Source organism: Lynx rufus, unplaced genomic scaffold (genome assembly GCF_022079265.1).
Source record: "Lynx rufus isolate CCGP_SWC_20201006 ecotype Redwood Valley unplaced genomic scaffold, mLynRuf1.p SCAF_30, whole genome shotgun sequence".
Lineage (NCBI taxonomy): Eukaryota > Metazoa > Chordata > Mammalia > Carnivora > Felidae > Lynx > Lynx rufus.
Window position 1 is genome coordinate 100,165 of NW_025814846.1, and position 19,565 is coordinate 119,729.

Here is a 19,565-nt window from a genome sequence, read left to right on the forward strand (position 1 = left end):
TTGTACAAATGCTTATTTTTTAGCTTTGACCATTGTATTATGGTTATGTCAGGTGTTAACATTAGGGGAAGTTGAGTGAAAGGTCTATGAAAACTCACTGTACTGTTTTTGTAACTTCTCTGTAACTCTGAAGTTTTTTCAAATAAAAAAGTTTTTAAAAAGTAATTTTACATGTTATCTTTGTATTATCAAGGGGTCATATAAAGCTATGGTTAAGAATTTACACTTTGGACTGAGAGTACTTGGACTCTAATCCTAGCTCTGTCACTGTGTGACCTTGGGTGAGTCACTTAACTTCTCTTTGCACCTCAGTTTCATCATCTATAAAATATAAAGATTGAGTAAGGTAGCAGTGTAAAGTGCATAGGTTAGTGCATGGTACATTGTCAGTGACAATAGAGAGTAAAATTAGAATAGATAATAAAGATAGAACACTGGGGTACTGTTTAAGCTCCATCTTTTAGAACCCCTGTATCTGCTTTGATCAAAAGTTTTTAGAAGCACTTCTGTACATGAACTGAGTTATAGTTCTTGAGCTGATCAACTGTTGAGGAGTCTTCCAACGTCTCGGAGATCCCAATAGAATTTAAAGCTACTAGGAAAGGTTTTCGTTGGCTGCTCTCGGATGGCTGCCACCGCTGGAGCTGCTGCTCTCTCTTAGTGCTGCTCCTCGCTCGGCTAGCTGAGGGCGGCGCGGCCTCTTCTACCGGTTACCCTGCACATTGTCCCGAAGGGTGCCACTTTTCCCGCGGCCGGCAGCATGGGCCGGGAGTCACGCCATTATCGGAAGTGGTCAGCATCAAGGGGACGCTCTGGAAGTCGATCTAGAAGTCGCTCACCTGACAAAAGAAGTAAACGTGGAGATGACAGGTGGTCCAGAAGCAGAGATAGAGATAGAAGGAGAATGAGGTCTCGTAGCAGGGATAAAAGAAGATCTCGGTCAAGAGACTGGAAGCGCCTGAGGCGTTCCAGAAGTAGAGAGAGAGATCGAAGTCGAGAGCGAAGAAGATCTCGGAAGTCGAGACGGGAGATGCTCCAGGAGTAGAAGCCGAGGCCGGCGATCCAGATCCTCAAGTCCTGGCAATAAAAGCAAGAAAGCTGAGAATAGGTCTAGGTCCAAAGAGAAAACAAATAGTGGGGAAAGTTCTAAAGAGAAGAAAAAAGACAGATGACAAGGAGGATGAAAAAGAAAAAGATGCTGGTAACTTTGATCAGAATAAGCTGGAAGAAGAAATGAGGAAGCGAAAAGAACGAGTAGAAAAATGGCGAGAGGAGCAACGTAAAAAGGCCATGGAAAACATTGGGGAACTGAAAAAGGAAATTGAAGAGATGAAACAAGGGAAAAAATGGAGTTTAGAAGATGATGATGATGATGAAGATGATCCTGCAGAAGCTGAAAAGGAAGGAAATGAAATGGAGGGTGAGGAGTTAGATCCATTAGATGCTTACATGGAAGAAGTGAAAGAGGAAGTAAAAAAGTTTAAAATGCGAAGTGTGAAGGGTGGTGGAGGGAATGAAAAGAAGTCTGGGCCAACAGTCACAAAAGTTGTCACTCTAGTGACAACCAAAAAAAGCAGTGGTAGATTCTGATAAGAAGAAAGGTGAGCTAATGGAGAATGACCAGGATGCCATGGAGTATTCTTCAGAGGAGGAAGAAGTTGATCTTCAGACGGCCCTTACAGGCTACCAGACAAAACAGAGAAAGCTTCTAGAACCAGTGGATCATGGAAAAATTGAATATGAACCATTCAGAAAAAACTTTTATGTTGAAGTTCCAGAATTAGCAAAAATGTCTCAAGAGGAGGTAAATGTTTTTCGGTTGGAAATGGAAGGCATTACTGTCAAGGGAAAAGGTTGCCCCAAACCAATTAAATCTTGGGTCCAGTGTGGAATTTCCATGAAGATCCTAAATTCTCTCAAAAAGCATGGCTATGAAAAACCCACTCCAATCCAGTCCCAGGCAATTCCTGCTATAATGTCTGGACGAGATTTGATTGGTATTGCCAAGACAGGAAGCGGAAAGACCATTGCTTTTCTGTTGCCCATGTTTAGACACATCATGGATCAGAGGTCTTTAGAAGAAGGAGAGGGGCCAATACCTGTCATCATGACTCCAACTCGAGAACTGGCTTTACAAATTACTAAAGAATGTAAGTTTTCAAAGACCATGGGACTTAGAGTGGTCTGTGTTTATGGAGGAACAGGAATCAGTGAGCAGATTGCTGAGCTGAAAAGAGGTGCTGAAATTATTGTTTGCACACCTAGTCGAATGATTGACATGTTAGCAGCTAATAGTGGTTGGGTCACAAATCTTGGAAGAGTAACATATGTTGTTTTAGACCAAGCAGACAGAATGTTTGACATGGGTTTTGAACCACAGGTCATGCGCATTGTGGATAATGTCCATCCTGATCAACAGACAGTTATGTTTTCAGCTACTTTCCCCAGAGCTATGGCGTCTTTGGCTCGCAGAATCCTCAGTAAACCCATTGAAGTGCAGGTTGGAGGCAGAAGCGTGGTTTGCTCAGATGTGGAACAACAAGTGATTGTGATTGAAGAAGAAAAGAAGTTCTTGAAGTTACTTGAGCTTCTCGGCCATTATCAAGAATTGGGATCTGTCATTATATTTGTGGATAAGCAGGAACATGCAGATGGTCTTCTGAAAGATTTAATGAGAGCATCTTATCCTTGCATGTCTCTTCATGGAGGCATTGATCAATATGACAGAGATAGCATCATAAATGACTTCAAGAATGGGACCTGCAAACTCCTCGTAGCCACTTCTGTTGCTGCCTGAGGTTTAGATGTGAAACATCTGATTCTTGTAGTAAATTACAGCTGCCCCAACCATTATGAGGATTATGTGCACAGAGCGGGACGGACTGGAAGAGCAGGCAATAAAGGTTATGCGTATACTTTTATCACAGAAGATCAAGCTCGCTATGCTGGTGACATAATTAAAGCTCTTGAATTGTCAGGAACTGCGGTGCCTTCTGATCTGGAGAAACTTTGGAGTGATTTCAAAGATCAGCAGAAATCTGAAGGGAAAATAATTAAAAAGAGTAGTGGGTTCTCTGGTAAGGGATTCAAGTTTGATGAAACAGAACAAGCTTTGGCTAATGAGAGGAAGAAGTTGCAAAAAGCAGCTCTCGGTTTGCAAGATTCAGATGATGAGGACGCTGCAGTCGACATTGATGAACAAATTGAAAGTATGTTTAATTCAAAGAAGAGAGTAAAAGATATGGCTGCTCCTGGAACATCTAGTGTTCCTGCTCCAACTGCGGGAAATGCTGAGAAATTAGAAATAGCTAAGAGACTGGCTCTTAGAATCAATGCTCAGAAGAATTTGGGCATTGAGTCTCAGGTAGATGTGATGCAACAGGCCACCAATGCAATTCTCAGAGGCGGCACCATCCTGGCTCCCACTGTGTCTGCAAAAACCATTGCAGAGCAACTTGCTGAAAAGATCAATGCTAAGCACAATTATGTGCCTTTGGAGAAACAAGAAGAGGAGAGGCAAGATGGTGGACAGAATGAATCTTTTAAAAGATATGAAGAAGAATTAGAGATCAATGACTTCCCACAGACTGCTAGGTGGAAAGTTACCTCTAAGGAAGCTCTGCAGAGAATTAGTGAATATTCTGAAGCTGCAGTTACAATCAGAGGAACATATTTCCCACCTGGCAAAGAACCTAAGGAAGGAGAGTGGAAAATTTACTTGGCAATTGAAAGTGCCAATGAACTGGCTGTGCAGAAAGCAAAGGCAGAAATCACCAGACTTATAAAAGAAGAACTGATCCGGCTGCAAAATTCATACCAACCAACAAATAAAGGAAGATACAAAGTCTTATAAAATATTTCGAAAAAACTTTTTACCTGTGCTGGTCTGTGATACATGTGGCAGTTGTCTGCAGTTTACAATGTATTGTAAATTAAGATTTTTTAAATTCTGTCTTGCTGATTTTTTTAAATACATGAAACCAGTATTTGCTAAAGAAATCTTCTTTCAGTAAGTACCACGAGAATTATCAAACTATATTTAAAGCAGGCCTGTTTTCAGAGTATGATGCCCTTTAATGTAAAGTTTAAACACCAATATTTTAAATGTCTGGATAAAATTGCAGAAGTTTAAAAAAATGGAAATATTTGGACTTTCTATCAACGGTAATAAAGTACACAAGTCACTAGGGGCCTACTCACCATATCCTTTTGAAATGAAATTGTGATCTCCTCAGAAAAGGTAAAATTCTCTAATATTTCCCCCCCCCACCCCACTTGAGCTTAAATCTTACTTGATTCATTGGAACAGTATGAACTGGATTTAAGAATGTTATAATAGAATTTTTACAAAATGTTTCAGAGTTTTTGTCTCAGTTTTTATCATCGTAAATGGGCAATAGGTGGACTGCTTTTCAGTTTTGTAAAATTAAAGATTTGTAGTATAAAAAAAATAAAAATAAATAAAGCTACTAGGAAAATAGCTAGGGGGCAGCCCAACTCATTGGTATCTCCTTAATAAGCATTGTGGGTACACACATGTATGGCAAATTAGCTACTATGTGTGCTTTTTATTCAAGGGTTATGTGTCTAGTAAGCATTTAGTAGTAATGACTTGCTAATGGTATGTTGATTATTTTATGCTAGGACTTCGGGATATGGGAACGTGGAGACAAGACAAACCAAGGGATCTCAGAATTGAATGCCAGTTCAGTTGGAATGGCAAAGGTAATTTTTCTTGCTTTGTTTATACCAAGTGTGGGGAAAGGACATACACCTTTGCCGTAGATGAAAGCTTAACGTGAATTTAGACCATCATCAAATTGTTCTTTTTTTTTAAAGTTTATTTATTTAATTTGAAAGAGAGAAAGAGCATGAGTGGAGGAAGGGCAGAGAGAGAGAGGGAGAGAGAGAATCCCCAACAGACTCTGCACTGTCAGGACAGAGCCCTATGCAGGTCTTGAACTTACAAACCATGAGATCATGACCTGAGCTGAAATAAAGAGTTGGATGCTTAACTAGGCCATCTAGGTGCCTCCAAATTTTTCTTTTAAAACACAGGTAAATTCAGATTCTCCCATAGAACTATGGACATGTAGGTAAGATTTCTTTCATAATCTCCGGATTTATATATCCAACTGCTTTTGTAGCATATCTCTAATTATATATACCACAGAGACCTCAGAGAACATATCTTAAACTAAATTCATCTTCTCTATCATTACAAAAACAAAAAGAGGACTTGCCCTTCCATACACCAGTTGACACAACTCGATATCAGGGAACCATCTGTCAATCCTGAACCCTCCTCACTCTCCTGCATCCCACATATCATCATCATCATCATCATCATCATCATCATCATCATCATCATTATCATCATCATCACTGCCTTTCCACTTGACTCCATCTTTTCCTTCCCTCTGCTCCTGCCTTAATTTCAGCTCTTATTATTGGAGACAGCAAGAAGGCATAAAATAGGATAGCAGGAATAGGATCACACATATTATAATGATAAATACACATGACCTAATTTAAGTTTCTCCTGCCAAAAGACACGGATTGACTTTTAAAAGATATATATATATATATATATATCTTTTTTCAGTGTTATTTACAATAGCCAGGATATGGAAACAACCTAAGTGTCCATCTATAGAGGAATGGATAAAGATGAGATACGTATACACATGTGCACATACAAAATGCAATATTACTTAGCCATAGGAAAAAGTGAAATCTTGCCATTCATGACAATATGGATGGATGTAGAGGGTATTATACTAAGTGAAATAAACCAGACAGAGAAAGACAAATAGCATATGACTTCACTTATATGTGGAACCTAAAAAATAAAACACAATTAAAAGCACACAATAAAGTCAACCTAAATTTCCAACAGTTGTTAAATGGTTAAATAAATATGAGAGAATATTATGTTGAAATAAAGAATTTTCATAATATGAAGAAACACTTATGCTGTAGTATCCTAACCTAATTTTATATGAAACATGATCTCAACTATAGAAAGATTTGCATAGAGAAAACTAATAGGGAACATACCGAAAGTATTAGCATTATTTTGGGTGACTTTTTTGCCTTCTCCATACTTTTTATGTTTTCAAAATATTCTATAACAAGTATGGTATACTTTTATTTTTATTTATTTTTTTTTAAATTTTTTTTTCAACGTTTATTTATTTTTGGGACAGAGAGAGACAGAGCATGAACGGGGGAGGGGCAGAGAGAGAGGGAGACACAGAATCGGAAACAGGCTCCAGGCTCCGAGCCATCAGCCCAGAGCCTGATGCGGGGCTCGAACTCACGGACCGCGAGATCGTGACCTGGCTGAAGTCGGATGCTTAACCGACTGCGCCACCCAGGCGCCCCAGCTTTTCTTGATTATAAAAGTATACCGCCCCAGCTTTTCTTGATTATAAAAGTATACCGCCCCAGCTTTTCTTGATTATAAAAGTATACCGCCCCAGCTTTTCTTGATTATAAAAGTATACCGGGGCGCCTGGGTGGCGCAGTCGGTTAAGCGTCCGACTTCAGCCAGGTCACGATCTCGCGGTCCGTGAGTTCGAGCCCCGCATCAGGCTCTGGGCTGATGGCTCGGAGCCTGGAGCCTGTTTCCGATTCTGTGTCTCCCTCTCTCTCTGCCCCTCCCCCGTTCATGCTCTGTCTCTCTCTGTCCCAAAAATAAATAAACGTTGAAAAAAAAATTTAAAAAAAAAAAAAAGAAAAGCAAGAAATTAATAAGTAAATTCTATTTTTTAAAAAAACATGGAAACTCATCTTTGGCCTTGGTGACTAGTAACTTTCATCTTTAAGTCAATCATAGTGTCTTTTTAGGCTATTCACTTCTCTGTGGAAACTCAGTGATGCGCCAATACCTAATGGCTACTGTATTTTAGTATCTTATATCCAGACAACTTGTGGTATTTCTTATGTACTGGTATCACACTAGTGGTTTACTACAAATACATATGTGCCATGTTCAAATTATTTTTAAAGTGTGATGCTTGACTTGATAATCCTGTAACTTTATTTTATGTCATATCTTTTTTAAATGCATTTTTATTGAGATGTAATTGACATATAACATTGTGCAAGTTTTAAGTACACAACATATTGATTTGATATGTTTTTATTATAATATGATTACCACCAAAGAGTTAGGTAACACCTGTATCACATCATATAATTATCATTTCTTTTTTGTGGTAGGAACAATTAATATTTGATCTTAGATAATACAGTATTGTTGTCTATAATCACTATGCTGTGCATTAGATCTCCAGAACTTATTTATCTACTGGTTGCAAGTTTGTACCTTTAAACAACATCTTCTCAATTCCTCCATCCCCCGGCCCCTGTTAACCACCATTTTACTCTGTTTTTTGGAGTTTGGCTTTTTAAGTTCCACATATAAGTGATATAATACAGTATTTGTCTTTCTCTGTCTACCTTATCTCACTTAACATAATGCCCTCAAGGTCCATCTCTATTGTCACAAAAAGGCAGGATTTCCTTCATTCTCATAGCTGAATAATATTCCATTACGTGTGTGTGTGTGTGTGTGTGTGTGTGTGTATGTGTATGTGTATCACGTCTTCTTTACCCATTCACCTGTTGACAGACACTTAGTGTTTCCATATATTGACTTCTGTGAATAATGTTGCAATAAACATGGGGGTACATATATCCCTTTGATATCCTCTTTTCATTTCTTTTGAATATATACCCAAGAGTGGAATTGCTGGGTTGATCATATGATAGTCCTATTTTAAGTTTTTGTGGGACCCCCATAGTGTTTTCTATAGTGACAGAACCAATTTGCATTCCATCCAACAGTGTACAGGTTTCCCGTCTCTCCACATTCTGACGCCAAAAGTTGTTACCACTTGTCTTTTAGATAATAGCTATTCTTTTAAGTTTATTTATTTATTTTGAGAGAGAGAGAGAGAGTGTGTGTGTGTGTGTGTGCCAGGGAGGGGCAGAGAGAGAGAGAGAGGGAGGTAGAGAGAGAGAGAGAATTAATCCCAAGCAGGCTCTGCACTGTCCTCATGAGCCTGATGCAGGGCTCAAACCCACGAACCATGAGATCATGACCAGAGCCGAAATCAAGAGTTGGTTACTTAACCGAGTCATGCAGGCGCCCCGATAATAGCCATTCTTACAGGTGTGAAGTGATATTGTGTTGTGGTTTTGATTTGTATTTCCCTGTTAATTAATGACTTTGGACATTTTTTCTTGTATCCATTGGCCGTTCATATGTTTTCTTTGGAAAAAATGTATATTCAATTCCTCTGCTCATTTTTTAATTGTTTATTATTGAATTGTATGAGTTCTTTACATAGTTTGGATATTAACCTCTTATCAGATATGCAGTGTGTAAATATTTTCTCCTATTCCATAGGTTGCCTGTTCATTTTTTTAATTGTATCTTTTTCTGTGCAGAAACTTTTTAGTTTGATGTAATACCACTTGTTGATCTTTGCTTTTGTTGCTTGTGCTTTTGGTGTCATATCCAAAAAAATCATTGCCAAAGACAGTGTAAAGACGTTTTTCTCCTATGTTTTCTTCTAGAATTTTTATGGTATCAGGTCTTATGTTTAGTCCATTTTAAGTTAATTTTTGTGAGGGTATAAGGTAGGGATCCAATTTCATTCTTCTGCATGTAGTTATCTAGTTTTCCCAACACCATTTGTCTCTTCAAGACCATTCTTTCTGCATTGACTCTTCCTGGCTCCCTTGTCAAATATTAAGTGACTGTAAATGCAAGGTTATTTCTGGCTTTTATTCTGTTCCATTGGTCTATTTGTCTATTTTAATGCCCATACCATAATATTTTAATTATTATAGCTTTGTAGTATGGTTTGAAATCAGGATGCATGAATGCCTCCAGCTTTGTTCTTCTTTCTCATGATTGCTTTGGCTATTTGGTGTCTTGTGGTTCCATACAAATTTTAGGATTGTTTTTGTATTTCTGTGACAAATGCCATTGGAATTTTGATAGGGCTTGCATCATATCTATAGATGGCTTTTGGTAGTAAGGACATTTTAACGATATTATTCCTTCTAATCCATTGAACATGAAATATCTTTCCATTTGTTTGTGTCTTTAATTTCTTACATCAAAGTATTGTAGTTTTCATTGTACTTGGTTAAATTTATCCTTAAGTATTTTATTGCTTTTGATGCTATTGTGAATGGGATAGTTTTCTTTATTTCTTTTTCCAGATGATGTTTTGTCATTAATGTAAAGACAATTAATGTATCTTAATTTTATATCATGTAATTTTACTGAATTCACTGATTGGTTCCAACAGTTTGGGGTTAGGTTTACAATTTTCTATATACAAGATTATATCATCTTCATATAATGACAGTTTTGCCACTTCTTTCCAATTTGGATGCATTTTCTTTGTCTTGCCTAATTGCTCTAGCTAGGATTTTCCAATATTATGTTGAATAAGAGTGGTGAGAGTGGGCATCCTTGTCTTTCTCCTGATCTTAGAGGAAAAGCTTTCAATTTCTCAATGTTTTTTTTTTGTTTTTATTTGAATTCCAGTTAGTTAACATACAGTGTAATATTCGTTTCTGGTGTACAAAATAGTGATTCAACACTTCCATACATCACCCAGTGCTCATCACAGCAAGTGTTAGCTGTGGGGTTTGTTGTTTATGGCCTTTATTATGTTCAGGTATGTTTCTTCCATATTGAATTTGTTGAGGGTTTTTATCATGAAAAGAAGTTTACAACCTCCATCTTAACTGTCTCTGGAACAATATGGGAGGTAAAGAAAAACTCAGAGGCCCTGGGAATAAAAAATGCTACATTGTTTTTCTGTTCTGCTGAGCATATTCAAAATGACTTCATATGCACTGATATGATACTGGGGTACAGGGAGAAGAATATATCTCTTGCTAAAAATGGTCTTTCTTTCTTTGTCCTTCACAGGCAGCCCTGGAAGCATTAGATGAACTGGACCTATTTGGTGTGAAAGGTGGGCCCCAATCAGTTATCCATGTCCTGGCTGATGAAGTACAACACTGCCAGGTAAGAGAATAATGGACCACATTATAGAAAATTTTGTTCTTACCCAGACTCAGAATTAGCATGGCTTTTAGAATAAGAAGACCTGAGAGTACATAATCTGATTTATTATCATGGGCCAAAAATGTCTTATCCAAACTTCCTATACTGAGATAAGCCTGATATAGCATGAACTATAACATAGATCACAGTCCTGTTCTCTCATCCATGGTTATAAAGGGATCCCACCATACTGTGCAGAATTCTCCACTGTTGTCATATCAAGGGTCTATGGGCTCTACTCGTGAATATCTCCTTTTCTAAATATGCCAAGAGAACAAGAGGTGAGTGATTTTGAGTGTTCTTCTTGATAGTGGCTTTGAAATATTCTTTTGTCCCCAGTTGGCTCTGGGCTGAGATGTTTGGAGATTAGACTGTTTAAGTGGCAAAAATACGTATCTTCAGTTTTGTTTAGGGTTATTCTCTGTATTGAAAGATTAATGTTCTGGGGCGCCTGGGTGGCACAGTCGGTTAAGCGTCCGACTTCAGCCAGGTCACGATCTCGCGGTCCGTGAGTTCGAGCCCCGCGTCAGGCTCTGGGCTGATGGCTCAGAGCCTGGAGCCTGTTTCCGATTCTGTGTCTCCCTCTCTCTCTGCCCCTCCCCCGTTCATGCTCTGTCTCTCTCTGTCAAAAATAAATAAACGTTGAAAAAAAAAATTAAAAAAAAAAAAGAAAGATTAATGTTCTTCTCATTGGCAAGATGACCTTCTCCTTGCCTTCAAACTCTGATTAGATACCCATAATGAATATAAACTCATCTTCTAATTTTAAAATGTGAAATTTTCCTTGGAAAAGATAAATGTCAGCAGTTAAGGAGCTGAGCCTTCCACATCTTGCTTCTCAGCAGCTACATTTTCTCTTATCTTTACCCTTAAATGGCCAATGGAGCAAGGGGACTATGGGCAAGATGATGTTAGTGTATTCTTCATCCATTAGTAGCTGCTTAAGATCCAGGATTGGGAAGCATTGAGAACAGTGTTAAGACAATGGATAATTTACACAAATAACTAGTTTTCTAAGCTCTCACTTAGAAATTATTATTGAATTATTGAATTCAATATTGAATATAATTGAATCATTATTATTGAATAATCTTTGGGTTTTCTCCTGAATGATCCTCTTCCACATAAATCTTTTGAAATTAAAGCTGTTAGTTTTATAATCCCAACTTAACTACTAATGTGCCACATTTGACTTCTTTCTTTCTTTTTAGTCTATCCTTAATTCACTACTCCCCCGGGCTTCAACATCCAAAGAGGTAGATGCTAGTCTACTTTCAGTTATTTCGTTCCCAGCCTTTGCAGTAGAAGATAGCCAGTTGGTGGAGCTTACAAAGCAAGAAATCATCACCAAGCTTCAGGTATGTCCATATGTGCTCTTCTTTAAGGCTTTGACTTTAAAGAGAAATTAATTCTCTTGGGAGCCTTGAGTCAGCGATTTAACCAAATGATCAGGGTTAACACCACCAGTAATAAAGCATATTGACATCATGTGGCCCCAGATACAGTGCACTGAGAAGTGCACAGCACCAGTGTGGTATCCATGCAAATAACGCGTAATCTCAGTCATGGGAAAACATCAGACAAAACCAAATTGAGGGCCATTCTACAAAATAACTGATAAGCTCTTCAAAACTGTCAAGGTGATGAAAGACAAGGAAAGACTGAGGAACTATCCCAGACTGGAAGAGACTAATGAGACATGACAACTAAATGGAATGGGATCCTAAAATGGATATTGGAACAAGAAAAAACAAAGCTGTTAGTGGAAAAACTGGCAGGGCGCCTGGGTGGCTCAGTCAGTTAAGCGTCCGAGTTCGGCTCAGGTCATGATCTTGCAGATCGTGGGTTCTGAGCTGTCAGCACAGAGCCTGGAGCCTGCTTCAGATTCTGTGTCTCCCTCTCTCTCTCTCTCTCTCTCTCTGCCCATTGCTCACTTGTGCACTCACTCGCGCTCTCTCTCTCAAAAACAAATATTTAAAAAGAAAGAAAGAAAAACTGGCAAAGTCCAAATAAGTTCTGTACTTTGGTTAATAGTCTTGTGCCAAGGTTAATTTTTTAGTTTTTATTCATGTTCTGTGGTTATGTAAGAAGTTAATATAAAGGGACAGTGATTGAAGGGTAGTGGTGACTCTCTGTACTGTTTTTGCAACTCTTGTCTAAGTCTCAAATTATCAAAATTTTAAAAATATATTGTCTTTTTTTTGAGCCTCTCATCTCTTATGAGCTGTGTGAACAGCCCACATAGTAATTGGGCTGTTACAGACTTATCCTATGGTGGAAAGTGATGAAAGAGTTATTAGAAACTCTGCTTTAGGGAAGAGCCTGTAACTTAGCCCTCACTTGAACACACATTGATTTCTGAAATCAGTTTCTGCTACTGGGCTGTTATCAAAGGTTTTTTTAGATTATATTTTATTATTTTTTAAATACTGTATCTGTATTGGTGATAGACTGGCACATGTAGCTCTTGCAAAGGCTGTATTTGATGGACTATATGGCTATACCAATGTGCATGCTTCCACTGTTTCTTTTCTTTGGGTTTCCAGGGTCGTTATGGTTGCTGTCGCTTTCTACGAGATGGCTATAAAACTCCCAAAGAGGTGGGTTTTTTTTCCCCCAAAATGAGTCCAAGGTAGCATGGTCAGTACTGTTTGCAGTCTCATTCAGATAATATTTAACTCACTGGTGGTACTTAAAATAATCACTAAAGGGGCACCTGGGTAGCTCAGTTGCTTAAGCATCTGACTCTTGGTTTCAGCTGAGGTCATGATCTCACAGGTTCATGAGTTCGAGCCCCGCATCAGGCTCTGCACTGGCAGCGCAGAGCCTGCTTGGGATTCTCTCTCTCCCTTACTCTCTTCCCCTCCCCCACTTGTCCTGTCTCTGCCTCTCAAAATAAATACACTTTAAAAACATATATAAAATAAAATAATCACTAAATAGGTTACAGTAACTAATGTTTCCTACCTTTGTTGGGCTTAGTTGCCAAGTTCTATTTGTGAGCCTTTATGGATTAAATAAAATAGAGGAAGGTGTAGTTCTTCCACCTCTTGCAGCTGGTTAGTTTCAGGAAAGAGCTACTGACAGACGCTTAAATCAGTGGGTGAAAGTTTAAGCAGAAACAGAATATTTGAATAGTCTCAAAGTATCTTCCTCCCAAATATTTAATAGTTACAAAGGGAAAAATCTTTTCTTCAATAGCACTTTCTTCCCCCTTCTGCCTTTTTGTGGTTGGTTGGTTCTAAACAGTACCTGATCTTGAAAACTTAACTTGCTTTTGCTCCACCTGTCAAAAATTCTCCTTGGAATTATCAATGGAGAAAGTTAAGTATTATTAAAGGGAATGAATGGTCAATAAGAAGCACTTCACTAGGAATGTAAACATTTTTTAATCATCGAGCTCAAACTCTTCTGGTCTACTTTCCTTCTTCTACTTTATTCTTTAGTCCTGTTGATTTCTATCTCTACTGATCTATTAAAATTATGCTCTGAAATACCATCAGAATGTCCCAAGTGATCAATCCAGTAGCCTTTTCCCACTCCTCATTATACTTGCCTTCTCGGTAGTACATTACTGTTACCTACCCTTCCATTTTCATGAAATTCTTTTCCTATTTAATTTATACAGTTCTACGCTATCCTCATTCTTTTTGTTTTTTCCTCACCAAACTATGAGAGCATAACCAAGATTCTGTTCTCAGGTCATCTATTCACTATATGTAGCTACTACATTTGTAACTTGTGCTTCAAGTGTCACCTGTACGAGGATGACTCCCAAATCCTCATCTCTCTTGCTGTCCTTTGAAGCATTTCTATTTATACGTTCTGCTGCTACCTCAAACTTAACAAATACAAAACCAAACTCATGTTTATTAGGAATTAATATTACTTCTTCACATACTTGCCTATGGTGTCATTTTTATCCCAGTTCTACGGGTTACAAGTCATATCACAAAGTACTTGCTAAGGGAGGAGGGGTGTGTACACGCTCTGCAAGGCTATATTGTGATACCTCTGAACTAAAGACATGTGTCTGAATTTGCAGTGATAAAATAGACTTTGTTTATTGTGTTTTTACCAGGATCCCAACCGTCTGTACTATGAACCATCTGAGCTGAAGTTATTTGAAAACATTGAGTGTGAATGGCCATTGTTCTGGACATACTTTATTCTTGATGGGGTCTTTAGTGGCAATGCAGAACAGGTAATATGCTGGGGAAAGAGCTTTTCAGCAGAATGTTTTTGTTATGTCTTCTTCTTTCAGTTAATGTTTGTGCTGACCCTGTGACCAAATGGAATTCTTCCCTAATAGGGAAGAGACAGAGTTGTCTTCTAGAGACTAGCAGTTGGGGACACTAGGTTAAGAGTTGAAAGACCTGGATATTGCCATTGCTCAGACTTGACCTTTAATAAATACAGAGAGCACAATAACAAGCCCTGTCCACTTGCCTCAGTTATAAGAGGTACTTGGATTTGTATGTCTTTTTTTTAAATCTTGGAAATGATGTTCTGACTTTAGCCCCCCCTCCAAAAAAGCCCAAAATAACAACAACCCATTCATACCCTGTCCTTGCCCCAAAAAACATGGTCATCATCATTTTTGGGGATACATGAATAAAGTAATTTAGAAACCATCATTGGAAAACAGTGAGACTGGGAAATTCAATCGAGTAAGTTTAGTGTTCGGCATTCTACAAATTGACCATGGTCTAAGCTTGGACATGAATCCAGCACATTTGTAAGTCCCTTATACTTAGCTACATAAAACATAATTCTGTGTAATTTGAATGCTTTGGCCAATATTAATCTGTAACTGCCAGGGGTGCCTGGGTGGCTCAGTCAGTTAAACATAAGCTCAGATCATGATCTCCCAATTCGTGGGTTCGAGTCCCACATCAGGCTCATGCTGAGAGCTCAGAGACTGGAGTCTGTGTCAGATTCTGTGTCTCCCTCTCTCTCTGCCCCTCCCCTGGTCACTCTCTGTCTCTCTCAAAAATAAACATTAACTTTTTTTAAATCTGTAACTGCCAATATGAGTTTAAGTAATAGGGTTACACCAAAGTTTCAGAGGCCATAAAGTGTTTTACTCTAAATTTTAGTAAATTAAAGGATATCCCTTTTTGAGAAGGCAAATAACATAAGCAGTAATAGAAATAACCCACCCTATTTTGATTCTACCATTTTTCTCCCTCCTTCTCAAATTCCACAGAACTGTGGAAAATCCACAGAATTTCAAAAGCCTTTCTTACTCAAAGAAAGATTTATTTATTATAGGTGCCTACCAACTACAAAGCACACAGGTTTTTTGGACTCTGTGGGGGAAAAAAAGAGTTGAGAGACCTGGATTCTTTTTTATTCTTTTCTTTTGTCTGGCTTCCGTAGTAACTATTAAGTAGTCCAAGTATAGTCACTGACTTCTTCAGGTTCTCTGTATACAATGAAAATAGTTTTTTGTTCTTCTTAAAAGAAGAAAATATCCCTAAAGTTTTTTTTTTAATTTTACAGATGAAGATATGCCATAAGAACAAGGGAGGTCAGTTTGGCTATAATAAGACATATATGTTTCTTGAAGATCACCATGCTCTGCATATTTGAGAAATAAAAACTATAGGGCTCATGGGAAAATGAGGTTGGGACACAACATTTAAAAAGTTTGTCAGAAATATATACAAAGCAATAGGAACCTGGGGTGTCTGGCTGGCTCAGTCAGTTAAGTGTCTGACTTTGGCTCAGGTCATGATCTCACAGTTCACGGGTTCGAGCCCCACATCAAACTCTCTGCTGACAGCTCAGAGCCTGGAGCCTGCTTCAGCTTCTGTATCTCCCTTTCTCTCTGCCCCTCCCCCGCTCACGGTCTGTCTTTCTTGCTTTCAAAAATAAATAAAACATTAAAAATAATAAAATATACATTAAAACATTTTAAAACAATAGGAACCTAATAAACACAGTATTGTAACTTTATGCATGGTGAATGGTTAAGAAATACATAAATATCACAATATGACACTTGTACCTTGTAAAAGACCTAAGGTTTGCTCATGGACATATGCATCCATGTTCCTGCCAGGTGACCTGCTGGGCTCTCATACCCACCACTCTGTGTGCCAGAGGAGGAGAACAAGAAAGATAGCACGAGAGTGAGGAGAAAGAGAAAAAGAACACAGAACAGACAGAATAATTAAAAAATAAACTGTGAAGAAAGGAAAGGAAATTAAAGAAACAGGAAGGCACAGAGTCATGTACCTAGGGTGGCCATGAAAAGGGAGCAGCTCAGAAGTTACTATGCAGTGGTAGAAGGAATGTTGTCCGAAATTGGACAGAAAGTTGTAACACGAAACGTGGATGAGTGTGGTTCTATTTTCCTCCTGAAGTGTGTGCATGTGTATGTTTTGGGTATTCTTACACAGCTCAGTTCAGCTGAGTGTATACTCTTGCAATTGTGTGTAAGCAAATGTCAAATTTATGTTATGCTCAAATTGTTCCCTCATACATCAAATGCATCAGAATAAATTTGTGTTTGCAAAACAACCGTTAGAACTGTTTTTTCCCCACCATAAATTATCATGGGTTTTTTTTTTTGTCTGTTTTGTCTTGCTTGCTTTTTAGGCATTACTAATCTACCACAAATTATTAAGCAAAAAAATGTGAACTTCACTATAATAGAAAATTTAGCAGGTAAAATACAGTTTTTAAATATTTTTTTAATGTTTATTTATTTTTGAGAGAAAGAGAGAGCATGAGCGGGGGAGGGACAGAGAGAGGAGCTAGAGAATCTGAAGGAGGCTTCAGGCTCTGAGCTGTCTGCACAGAGCCCAATGCAGGGCTCGAACTCAAGAACCCTAAAATCATGACCTGAGCTGAAGTTGGACACTTAACTGACTGAGCGCCACCCAGGCGCCCCTTAAATACAGTTTTAAAAGCCAGTACATGTAAAGGCAAGAAGCTATGTTTAGAATAGTACATAGTGGATCAAAACAGGCCTGTGGAGACAGGCTGACTTGAGGTCAAATCCAGGCTCAACCTTACACTTTCTGCATGATCTTCCACGAGTTCATAACGTCTTTGAGCTTTCATTTTTCAGTAAAAAGGTTTTAATTGCATATACCTCCTAGGATGGTTGTAAAAATTATAAATGTGTTCAAGTACACAAAACTCCTAGCATAGTATCTGGCCTGCAATAAGCATTTCTCAAATGCTACTTTCCTTTCTTCTCCATTTTACTAGGTGAATATGTTCCTTTGCAATAGGACTCTTTGGCTACAACACTCCTTGAGTTCCTGAGGGAACACTCTATAAACTTTTTTTCCCTCTATCTACAGGTTCAAGAATATAGAGAGGCTCTTGAAACTGTCCTCATCAAGGGCAAAAATGGAGTCCCACTTTTGCCAGAGCTATATAGTGTTCCTCCGGACAAGGTGAGCTGGACAAGTACCATTACACGGAGCTGGGAGAAGAGCAGTACCTCCACAGGACTGCCTCATTTGAGTCAAACCAGTTTTAACTTTCTGATCTTCATGTTCTAAAAATTTGTCTTTAGGTATAAGATGATAAAAATATGATTTAACTCCTTTGAAAATAATTTATTTTATTTTTTAAATATAATTTATTGACAAATTGGTTTCCATACAACATCCAGTGCTCATCCCAACAGGTGCCCTCCTCAATGCCCATCACCCAACTCCATACCCGAAAAACAAATAATCCAGTGAAGACATGGGCAGAAGACATGAATAGAAACTTTTCCAAAGAAGACATCCAGATGGCCAACAGACACATGAAACGATGAAAATAATTTTTTGATGTTTATTTTCATTTTTGAGAGAGAGAGTATGATGGGGGAGGGACAGAGAGAGAGGGATACAGAGGATCCAAAGCAGGCTCTGCAATGAGAGCAGAGAGCCTGATATGAGGCTTGAGCTCACAAACTGGGAGATCATGACCTGAGCTGAAGCTGGACACTTAACCAAGTGAGCCAAACAGGCGCCCTGAAAATAAATTTTTAAAGCAGTCTCGGTTATGGCACTGTTGCATAATGAGACAAGGGCAAGACCAAACATTACAATGGTAGTTTCATGGGTGTATATTTATCCTCAAACTCATCAAGATGCATACATTAAATATGCATGGCCTTTTTATATGTCAACCATACCTCAATTTAAAAAAATTAATTGTTCAGAGACTGATTTTTTAAATGTTTTTAAAGCTTATTTATTTTGAGAGAGAGACAGAACAGGGGAGGGGTAGAGAGGGACGGAGAAAGAGAATCCCAAGCAGACTCCATGCTGTCAGCACAGAGCCCGATGTGGGGCTTGAACCCACAAACCGAGAGATCATGACCTGAGCCAGAATGAAGAGCCAGAAGCTTACCCGACTAAGCCAACCAGGCACCCCCAGATATTGATTTATTTTTAAAGACCAAACCTTAAGGTTAAGAATGATATGGAGATCAGTAGGCAGACGTACAGTGATGTTCTGTGTAAACTGTCAGGATTTGGTATTCTCTGTTTTGATGCCAGTAATATGGGATTGTTTGAGTAGATCAGGTTTGAAAAATGTTGTAGGTCTCCGTTTTCCCACCATGCCAGTTGGGAGTACCATTGTTCCTCTTCTCCATTACGAAGGAGCATTAGCCATGGGAGGGTTGTAATCTTCCATCCTGGTGGGGATGGATGTAATAAACTTCTAGAAACATCAGCAGCACCATCTGAAAGTTTGTTAGAAGTGCAGATCTCAGGCTTTCCTCCACACTCAGAATCTCGGTCAGAATCTGCCTTTGGATAAGATCCTCAGGTGATTTGTATGTACCTACATTTAAAGGAGCACTTCCCGGGGTGCCTGTGTGGCTCAATCGGTTAAGTGTCCGACCTCAGCTCAGGTCATGATTTCACGGCTCACAAGTTCAAGCCCCGCATTGGCTCTGTGCTGACAGCTCGGAGCCTGGAGCTGCTTTGGATTCTGTGTTTCCCTCTCTCTGCCTCTCCCTCACTCACACTCTGTCTCTCTCTGTCTCTCTCTCTCTCTTAAAAATAAATAAACATTTTTTACAAAGGAGCACTACCCTAGGTTGTAGTCACAGTGCTTAACTTTTCGGTGCATTGCATATATAACTGTTTTACAGGGTATGAGTCACGATCCAGATTCAGCCCTTTTGTTGTCCAGTATCTTTAACCTTCTATTATCTTTTGTGCGGCTTCTTTATCTTTTCTTTTAGGTTGACGAAGAATATCAAAATCCTCACACTGTGGACCGAGTCCCCATGGGCAAGTTGCCCCATATGTGGGGTCAGTCCCTGTACATCTTAGGAAGCTTGATGGCAGAGGTAAGGGGAAGTATCAAGCCTCTTCCACTTTTTTCTGCTTAATCACTGCAAGAATCAGATTTGTGAGTAGCTCATTAAATCTGGATATACCTTTTGCGTTTTATATTCTGCCTTAATTATATATTTTCCTCTAGGTCAGGTGCT

At 38.7% G+C, this 19,565-nt stretch overlaps 2 protein-coding genes across 3 annotated transcripts in view; both read left to right on the forward strand.

The window, feature by feature from the left end:
- The window catches only part of PHKA1 (phosphorylase kinase regulatory subunit alpha 1), a 186,711-nt gene that overhangs the window by 38,557 nt on the left and 128,589 nt on the right, over positions 1–19,565 (forward strand). For both annotated transcript variants that reach the window (XM_047092509.1, XM_047092510.1), the window contains exons 6-12: positions 4,645–4,725; positions 9,965–10,063; positions 11,314–11,460; positions 12,649–12,702; positions 14,184–14,306; positions 17,422–17,517; positions 19,314–19,421. In XM_047092509.1, the coding sequence (XP_046948465.1) occupies positions 4,645–4,725; positions 9,965–10,063; positions 11,314–11,460; positions 12,649–12,702; positions 14,184–14,306; positions 17,422–17,517; positions 19,314–19,421 (708 nt within the window). The remainder of the gene's footprint in view (positions 1–4,644; positions 4,726–9,964; positions 10,064–11,313; positions 11,461–12,648; positions 12,703–14,183; positions 14,307–17,421; positions 17,518–19,313; positions 19,422–19,565) is intronic.
- LOC124521568 (probable ATP-dependent RNA helicase DDX46) lies at positions 746–3,930 on the forward strand. The gene is given in 4 exon segments (XM_047092511.1): positions 746–1,015; positions 1,017–1,165; positions 1,167–1,566; positions 1,568–3,930. Coding segments are annotated over 4 exon segments (3,090 nt in total). The 5' UTR covers positions 746–760; the 3' UTR covers positions 3,854–3,930.